Source organism: Penaeus vannamei, unplaced genomic scaffold (assembly GCF_042767895.1).
Source record: "Penaeus vannamei isolate JL-2024 unplaced genomic scaffold, ASM4276789v1 unanchor360, whole genome shotgun sequence".
Taxonomy (NCBI): Eukaryota; Metazoa; Arthropoda; class Malacostraca; order Decapoda; family Penaeidae; genus Penaeus; species Penaeus vannamei.
Window position 1 is genome coordinate 72,501 of NW_027213364.1, and position 10,000 is coordinate 82,500.

At 44.2% G+C, this 10,000-nt stretch overlaps 1 protein-coding gene across 1 annotated transcript in view; it reads left to right on the forward strand.

Annotated features, from left to right (window-relative positions):
• The first annotated feature begins 6,616 nt into the window (after window positions 1–6,616).
• dtn (transmembrane protein 132C dtn) overlaps window positions 6,617–10,000 on the forward strand; it is a 29,600-nt gene continuing 26,216 nt past the window's right edge. The window contains 1 exon segment of the mRNA XM_070119571.1: window positions 6,617–6,807. Coding sequence (XP_069975672.1) covers window positions 6,700–6,807 — 108 coding nt within the window. The 5' untranslated portion in view covers window positions 6,617–6,699.

Below are 10,000 nucleotides of genomic sequence, written 5' to 3' on the forward strand. Positions count from 1 at the left end.
TGCTACTATTGCTATTAATACTATTATTATTAATATTACTAATACTACTACTACAACTATTAATACCATTAGTTGTATGTTTACTACACCTCCTCCTGCTGCTACTGCTGCTACTACTATTAATTACTACAACAACAGCAATTACTACTACTACTATTTTTAAAACAACTGTTACTGCTATTGCTACCATTACAACTATTACTATTACTACTACTGCCACTATTACTACTGCTGCTGCTGCTGTTACTACTACTACTACTACTACTAGTATTACTACTATTACTGTTGCTACTATTACTACTATTACTGCTACTACTACTACTACTAATCCTACTACTGCTACTACTACTACTACTATTGCTACTACGACTCTTACTACTACTACTACTACTACTACAATATTACTATTACTACTACTACAATTACTACTATTACTATTACTACCACCACCACTATTATTACTTGTGTTACTACTACTACTACTAAAACTACTATTACTGTTGCTACTACTGTTGCTGCTGCTGTTACTACTGCTAATATCATTTTTACAGTTTGTATTTCTACCAGTAACGATCATTTATCCTTATGTTAGCAGTAAACCAACAAACGATAATGATTATAATGATAATTCCTTTTCTATTGATACCATTCTTATTTGACCACATCAAACTAAATACCGAGACGTTATTAATACCATTTTTTTCTTTTCTTTTCTTTTTTTCTTTAATAATTATCCACAAGGTTCACAAAACCACGTACAATCCATCAGTAAATGAGCCTTAGGCCTACTCACGAGGTCATTATTGGCCACAGGGGAATGAGGGAGGCCTAAGAGGTCAATCTCTTAGCTTTTGTTTTTAAAGGTAGTTTGCGGAGAAGGGGAAGGGGAGGAAGAAGAGGAAAGAAGGGAGGTAGAGAGAGGGAAAGTGGGGAGGGGAGAAGGGAGAAGGGAGACAGGAAGGAGAGGAAATAAAGGGAGGAAGGGAAGCAGAGAGAGGGAAAGAGTGGAGGGGGAGAAGGGAGAGGGGAAGGAGGAGGGAGAAGAGAGGTAGAGAGAGAGAAAGAAGGGAAGGGGGAGAACGAGGAAGAAGCGAGGTAGAGAGAGAAAGAGGGGAAGGGGAGAAAGGAGAGGAAAAAGGGAGGTAGAGAAAGGGAAAGAAGGGAAGGGGAGAAGGGAGATGGGAAGGAGAGGGAGAAGGGAGGTAGAGAGAGAGAGAAGAGGGGAAGGAGAAGGAGAGGAAGAAGGGAGGTAGAGAGAGGAAAGAAGGGAAGGGGAGAAGGGAGAGGAGAAGGAGAGGAAGAAGGGAGGTAGAGAGAAAGAAAGAGGGGAAGGGGAGAAAGGAGAGGAAGAAGGGAGGTAGAGAGAGAAAGAGGGGAAGGGGAGAAAGGAGAGGAAGAAGGGAGGTAGAGAAAGGGAAAGAAAGGAAGGGGAGAAGGGAGAGAGGAAGGAGAGGAAGAAGGGAGGAGAGAGAGAGAAAGAGGGGAAGGGAGAAGGGGAAAGAGAAGGAAAGGGAGAAAGGAGGAAGGGGAGAGAGGAAGAGAGGTAGAGAGAGAGAAGAGAGGGAAAAAAATAGGAGGTATAGAGGGGGAAAGGGAAAGGGGGGGAAGAGAGAAAGAAGGGAGGTAGAGAGAAGTGGAAAGGGAGAAGAAGGAAATAATTCTCAATTATTTTGGTATAATGAAGCTTTTTTCTAGTTTATTGTATTTCAGTTGATGATCATTATGGCTATACCAATCTAATATATGAAATTCGATATGAATATGCTAATGCGATAATATACTGTATATGTACTTACATATTCATAGAAAATTGTGTACATATACATAGTCAAGAAAAATGTGTGTTTATATGTGCATTTTTTTATGGATGTGTGCATGCGTGTTTGTGTTTGTGTGCATCCATGTGTGTATGTGTGTGTTTTTCTGTCTGTGCCTGTGTATGTATGTGTATGTGTTTTTGGTATCTGTGTGTGTGTGCATGTGTGTATTTGTGTGTATGTCTGCGTGTATGTATGTGTGTGGGTCTGTGCCTGTGTACGTATGTATGTGTTTTTGTGAGTGTGTATTTGTTTCTGTACCTGTGTTTCTATGTGTATGTATATTTGTGTGTGTGTGCGTGTGTGTGTGTAAGTGTAAGAGAGAAACATGCGTGTGGATGCCAAGGCGTGGATACGTGCATGTTTAGCATAGGCCTACAGAAAAATGCGGAGGTGTTGTATCAGCCGTGAGCACGATAGGCCTATGAAAAAAGTCATTTATTTAGGCCTCCGTGTAAAGGCCATCCTGCACGTAGGAGGGGGGAGGGAGGGGAGGGGGAGAGGGAGGGAGGGGAGGACGGGGGTTGGGGTTGGGGTGGGGAGCGGGAAGGGGGGGACGGTGGAGTGGGAGGATGGAAGGGGAAGTGAGGAAGGGAGAGAAAAGGGGAAAAGGAGAATGTGAAAGAGGGAAAGGGAGAGAGAGGGATAAGGAGAGGGGAAGAGGGGAGGGAGACCTAGGGACATGGAAGGAGGGAGAAGGGAGAATGGAGGAGAGGAAGGAGGGAATGGGGAGAGGGGAGAGAGGAGTGAGGAAAGGGGAGATAGAAGGGAAAGGGACAGAGGGGAAGAAGATGGGGCACGGGGAGTGGGGGGGAGGGGAGAGGGGGAGGAGTTATCTCTTATTGGTTTGTATTTACGAGTCTCTTTATTGCAGGTCAGTGTGTTTGGGGGAGGGGGGGTAGAGAGAGAGAGAGAGAGAGAGAGAGAGAGAGAGAGAGAGAGAGAGAGAGAGAGAGAGAGAGAGAGAGAGAGAGAGAGAGAGAGAGAGAGAGAGAGAGAGAGAGAGAGAGACAGACAGAGAGAGAGAGAGAGAGAGAGAGAGAGAGAGAGAGAGAGAGAGAGAGAGAGAGAGGAAGAGAGAGAGAGAGAGAGAGAGAGAGAGAGAGAGAGAGAGAGAGAGAGAGAGAGAGTAGATAAATAGATCGACAAATAGATAGACAGATAGATAGAGAAACAGATAGATAGATAGACAAAAAGATAGATAGATAGGTAGACAAACAGACAGATTGATAGATAGAAAGACAGATAGATAGATAGATAGATAGATAGATAGAGAGAGAGAGAGAGAGAGAGAGAGAGAGAGAGAGAGAGAGAGAGAGAGAGAGAGAGAGAGAGAGAGAGAGAGGGTAAAGGGGGGGTGCAGGCCAAAATAGAAACAGAGCGACAGAAATAGATGTGACTAAATCAAATTAATCCCAACTCCGATACCTGTTAATGAATACGCCGGTCAATATACATACAACCACACACATACAAATGATCCAGATACAGAAGCAAACACGCACACAAACAAACACCCTTTCCCCCTCTCCCCACCCTCCCCCACCCCACACCCCCTCCCACAACCCCTCCAACCTCCCCACCCTCCCCATCGCCTCCCTTATCCCCCACACCCCCTCCCTTCTCCCCACAACCCCTCCAACCTCCCCCACTCCCCATCTCTCCCCTCCCCACACCCCTTCTCCCCATACCCCCCCCACTCCCATCTCCCCCCACAACCCCTCCTACCTCCCCCTCCCACTTCCTCACCCATCCCCCCACGTCCTCCCCCCACACCCCTCTCACCCCCTCCCACTACCCTCCAACCTCCTCCCACTCCCCCATCTCTCCCCTCCCCCACAACCCCTCCAACCTCACCCCCACTCCCCATCTCTCCCCCCCCACACCCCCTCCAACCTCCTCCCCCACACCCCCCTCCCACACATCCCTCCCACACCCATCCCTTATCCCCCACACCCATCCCCCCCACGTCCACCCCCTCACGCCCCTCCCACAACCCCTCCAACCTCCTCCCACTCCCCATCTCTCCTCCCCCACAACCCCTCCAACCTCCCCCACTCCCCATCTCTCCCCCACACCCTCCAACCTCCCCCTCCAACCTCACCCCCACTCCCCATCTCTCCCCCCACACCCATCCTCCCCACACCCATCCCCCACCCCTCACCCACACCCTCCCACACCCATCCCCCCACGCCCATCCCCACCCCCCACGCCCCCACAAGATAAGTCCCAAAACATAAAACGGAAATTAAGCATACGTTACTTCTAAGACGAGTTCCCGGATGTGACTTCCACCGGAGAGGAAGGCTGTTCTGTTTTCTGTTCTCGTCGTTTTTTGTTTGTTTGTTTGTTTGTTTGTTTGTTTGTTTGTTCTTGTTCTCTTTGTTCTTTTTTGGTTCTTGTTTTTTTTTTTTTTTTGGGGGGGGCGTTTTTTTTTCCTTTTTGAGCTTGTTTTTTTCTTGTTTCTTTTTTTTGTAATTGTTTCTTCCTTTTCTTTTTGTTCATATTTTTGTTCGTCTTCTTGTTCTTGCTGTACTTGTTATTCTTGTTCTTATTCTTCCTTTTGTTCTTGTTCTTCTTGTTTTTTTGTTCTTCTTAATCTTGTTCTTCTTTTTGTTCTTGTTTTTCTTTTGTTTTGTTATTCTTATCCTTGTTCACCTCGTTTTTTTAATCCTACTTCTTCACCTTTTTCTTCGTCTTCTTCTTTTTCTTTTTCATCTTCCTCTCACAGAAAAGTGCACACATACATACATACATGCATACAGACACACATACATACATGTAATTATACGTATATACATAGATACATACAAACAGGCAGAAACAGAGACAAACGGACAGACAAACATACAGACAGACAAACAAACAGACAGACAGACAGACAGACAGACAAACAGACAGACAGACAGACAAACAAACATACTGACAGACAAACAGACAGACAGACAGACAGACAAACAGACAGACAGACAAACAGACAAACAGCCAGACACACAAACAAACAGACAAACATACAAACAAACAGACACACAAACAAACAAAAAACAGACAAACATACAAACAGACAGACACAGACACGTACACACATACACGAACCCAACCACACGCATTTCTAATGATATCCAATTAATTTTATACATGAATAATTAATTAAAACAATCCATCTATGTCATGCATATTTCACACGCATGAAACCCTCTTGTCTCAAGATATGAAATTAGATTGTGATATTCAGAACAAAGACTTTGTATTGTAGTTATTGTTATCATTATTGTTATCATTATTGTCATTATTATTATTATCATTATTATTATTATTATTGTTATTATTATCATTATTATTATCATCATTATTATTGTTATTATTATCATTATCATTATCATTATCATTATTATTATTATTACTATTATTATTATTATTATTATTATTATTATTATTATTATTATTATTATTACCAATGATATGTTTATTATTATTTTTATCATCATTATTGATATTGAAAATGTGAATGGCTATTTGCAGATCAATCTTCTATTTCATTGAATTATTAAAGATATTTTTCTGTTGCTAAAAGGTATATGACTAAGCTATGTGTATTGCTATGACAACCATATCCTCTCTCACTATCTATCTATCCCTCGTTCTCGATCTCGCTCTCTCTCTCTCTCTCTTTCGATCGATCACTCATTCTCTCTCTCTCTCTCTCTCTCTCTCTCTCTCTCTCTCTCTCTCTCTCTCTCTCTCTCTCTCTCTCTCTCTCTCTCTCTCTCTCTCTCTCTCTCTCTCTCTCTCTCTCTCTCTCTCTCTCTCTCTCTCTCTCTCTCTCTCTCTCTCTCTCTCTCTCTCTCTCTCTCTCTCTCTCTCTCTCTCTCTCTCTCTCTCTCTCTCTCTCTCTCTCTCTCTCTCTCTCTCTCTCTCTCTCTCTCTCTCTCTCTCTCTCTCTCTCTCTCTCTCTCTCTCTCTCTCTCTCTCTCTCTCTCTCTCTCTCTCTCTCTCTCTCTCTCTCTCTCTCTCTCTCTCTCTCTCTCTTCTTCTTCTTCTTCTTCTTCTTCTTCTTCTTCTTCTTCTTCTTCTTCCTCCCCCTGTCTCTCTTTCTCCCCTATCTCTCTTTCTCCCCTATCCCTCCCTCCCTCCTTCTCACCCCCATCCCCCCCATTGTACATGACAATTCTTGCAACCTTACTTAGACCTAAAAAAAAACTATTTCAATTCAATTTTAAACTTTTAATTCCCATCCCACCCTTCGCTTCTAGCTCGCTTCACCTCCCTTTTATCTCTCTATCTCTCGCTTATCTCTCTATAAATGCTGGTTTAATAGCTTAATAACTTTAATAGTTTAATAACTCTTTATTCCTAAGAGTTAGACACACGAGTAGAAATAAACACGATATGAGAAGGGTAAAGGGGGCGGTGCCCTAGCCAGCTACACGGGGGTGCAACTGTGGCTATGGTGAGAGGGAGATCCGTGCGGTACGAGGGACAGGCTCTGAGTGTTCCCGGGTCAGGTCAGGTCACTTAGATTTGCGGTCTAGTTCAGTCCGGGCCTTTTCTCTAGAGTGGCCAGATATTTCTAGTTGACTCATGTGGTCGAGTCAAGCTAGGGTCAAGCTGGGGTCAAGCTCCTATATCCGACAAATGATGGGCGGAGCGACGAGAGCGCGTCTTGGGCACAAGCTTGTCCAAGCGGCGCAAGTGGTTTTGGAATAATAGCATATACCCACACGTGTCCATGAGACAATATACCACGCATGTTATACTCCCTCTCTTATCTCTCTTATCTCTCTCTCCCTGCAGCCTCCACGAAGTCCTCTCCTGGGTGCTGGAAGTCCCCGACGACGCCGAGGCAGGGGAGGCGAGGGTCACATGGCTCCTGCGGTACCACATGGACGCGCACCACCACGAGACCTTCTCCGTGCAGGACAACAGGAAGATGACGACTCGCCTGGCCATTCTCAAGGACGAGATACAGGCCGTGCTGCCCATAGCCAAGGTAGGTCTGGAGGGGGGGGCGTCTGGGGGTCGTCTGGGTGGTTGTCTGGGATGACGACTCGCCTGGCCATTCTCAAGGACGAGATACAGGCCGTGCTGCCCATAGCCAATAGGTCTGGGGGGGCGTCTGGGGGCGTTTGGGGTTGTCTGGGGGTCGTCTGGGGAGTTGTCTGGGGGTCGTCTGGGGATTGTCTGGGGTTGTATGGGGGCGTCTGCGGGGTTGTCTGGGGGTTGTCTGGGGGTTGTCTGAGGGTCGTCTGGGGGTTGTCTGGGGGTCGTCTAGAGTCGTCTGGGGTTGTCTGGGGCTCGTCTGGGGTTCGTCTGGGGGTCGTTTGGGGTTGTCTGGGGATCGTCTGGGGTTCGTCTGGGGGTCGTCTTGGGTCGTCTGGGGGTGGTCTGGGGGTCGTCTGGGGATTGTCTGGGTGGTTGTCTGGGTGTCGTCTGGGGGTCGTCTAGGAGTCGTCTGGGGTTGTCTGGGGTTGTCTGGGGTCGTCTGGGGATTGTCTGGGTGGTTGTCTGGGGGTCGTCTGGGAGTCGTCTGGGGTTGTCTGGGGGTTGTCTGCGGGGTTGTCTGGGGGTCGTCTGGGGGTTGTCTGGGGGTCGTCTGGGGGTTGTCTGGTTGTTTGTTTGTTTGTTTGTCTATTGCTTTTTATTGTTATTGTTTTCCTTGATAGATAATGAAGCAAATAAGTAAGCGAAGAGGCAGAGAAGTAGATATACATGATGATAATGATAATAATAATAATGATGATGATAGTAATGGGTGATGGTAATGATAATAGTAATGATAATAGAATTAATGATAATAATGATAATAACAATAATAGTAATAATGATGATAATAATCATCATAATAATGATAACAACAGCAATAATAATAATAACAATAATAATAATAAGAAGAAGAACCAGAAGAAGATTGATAATGATGATAATAACGATAGTAATAATAATAATAAAACAATAATAATGATAATAATTGTAATGATAACGCTAAAGGCACTAACAACAACAAAAATGATAATAATGATAACTAGAATGACAATAATAACAATAATAACAATGGTAATAATACTTTTAGCATTAATAATAATAAAAAAATGTAGACACATTGTTTCGCTGTTCTTCCCCTGAGGCTACGGTACGTTTCAAAAAATGTATATATAATGTTATTTAGTTATTTTGTTTTCATTTTTATCTTTTTTTCAAAACGAGTGATAATTAGATTAATTTAATGATGTCGGAAAGATATGTTCTATATTTTTTTCTTGGTGAATGTTATGAATTTATATATATATATATATATATATATATATATATATATATATATATATATATATATATATATATATATATATATATATATATATATGTATATATATATATATATATATATATTCTCTCTCTCTCTCTCTCTCTCTCTCTCTCTCTCTCTCTCTCTCTCTCTCTCTCTCTCTCTCTCTCTCTCTCTCTCTCTCTCTCTCTCTCTCTCTCTCTCTCTCTTTTTTCATTCTTTCTTTTTTCTTTTTCTTTTTATTTTTTTTATAAATCATCATCATCGTCATCATCATTTATCAAAAAAGAAAAATGAAAAAAAAATCATTCCCTCCATAAATTGAAACAATTACATAGAAAACGGGACAAAAAAACATCACAATATATATATATATATATATATATATATATATATATATATATATGTGTAAACAAAACTACCCAGAACGATCAAAGAAACTAAAAAAATAAGAAATAAAGAAAGAAAGAAGGAAAAAAGAAGGAAAAAAGGGGAAAAAAGTCAACCCCCTACCCCCCGGGGCCTTCAAAAAAGAAAAAAAAAAGCAGTCAACACAAAATGACAATAATGCACCCACCTTAATTAACTTCCTTGTCACTCCCGCCGTCATTAGAGCAAAGAAGTGCAATGAAGTTAGACAACCACTCTAGGTCCTTAATAGCATGCCTTGGGTTGCCAACTTCACTCTTAACTTCTTCTTTTTTTCATTACTGCTATCATTATTATCATTCTCTGACTCTGTTTCCTTCTTTCTTTTCTGTATCTGTTTCTTTGTCTTTTGGTATTTTTATCTATTTAGCTTTTTGTTTCTGTTTCTCTCTCTTTGTGTGTTTATCTGTTTTTCTCTATCTATCTGTCTCTATATCTATCTATCTATCTGTCTATCTTCCTGTTTCTATATATCTTTATCTCTCTCTCCCCCATTCTCATTCTATTTTACTCGCTCCTAATCCCACTCCCTCTCTCTCTATCTATTTATCTATATATCTATCTATTTCATCCCTCTCCCTCTCTCTATATCCTCCCCCTTCTTCCGATTTCCTCTTCCTCCATTCTTCCCTCTATCTCTGTCCCTCTCCCTCTCCCTTCATCTCTCTACCTCCCTCTTCCTTGCTCCCTTTCCTTCTTTCTCTCTCTTTCCCTCTCCCTATCCCTCTCTCCCTCCTTCCCTCACTCTCTTTCCTCCTTCCTCCCCCTTCTTCCCCTCTTCCTTCCACCTTCCTACTCCCTATCTCCCTTTTCCTTCCCTCCCTCCTTCCCTCTCCATTCCCTCCTTCCCCCTCCATTACCCTCCTTCCCCCTCCTTCCACCTTCCTCTCCCTCTCCCTTCCTACCCCCTTCCTCCCTCTCTTCCCCCTTTCCCTTCCTCCCTCCATCCTCCCTCTCCCTCCCCTCTTCCTTCCACCTTCCCTCTCCTATCCCTTCCTACTCCCTATCTCCCTCTCTTCCCTCCCTTCCTCCCCTCTTCTTACCCCCTATCTCCCTCTCCCTCTCTTCCCCCTCCTTCCTCCCCCTCCCTACCTCTTCCTTCCACCTTCCCTCTCCCTATCCCCTCCCTACCCCCTCCTCCCTCTTCCTCCCCTCTCTTCCCTCTCCTTCCTCCCCCTTCCTCTCCCTCCCTTCCTCCCTCCTTCCCCCATCCTCCCTATCCCCTCCTACCCCTTCCTACCCCTATCCTCTTCCTCCCCCCATCCTCCCTATCCCCTCCCTTCCCCTTCCTCTCCCCTTCCTTCCTCCCCCCATCCTCCCTATCCCCCCTACCCCTTTCTCCCCCCTTTTCCCTCCCACTCTCTCCCCCTTCCCTCCCTCCTTCCCCATCCTCCCCCTCCCTCCCTTCCACCCCCCTTCCCCTCCCCTCTTCCCCCTTCCTCCTCCTCCCCCTCTCCTCCCCTCCCTCCCA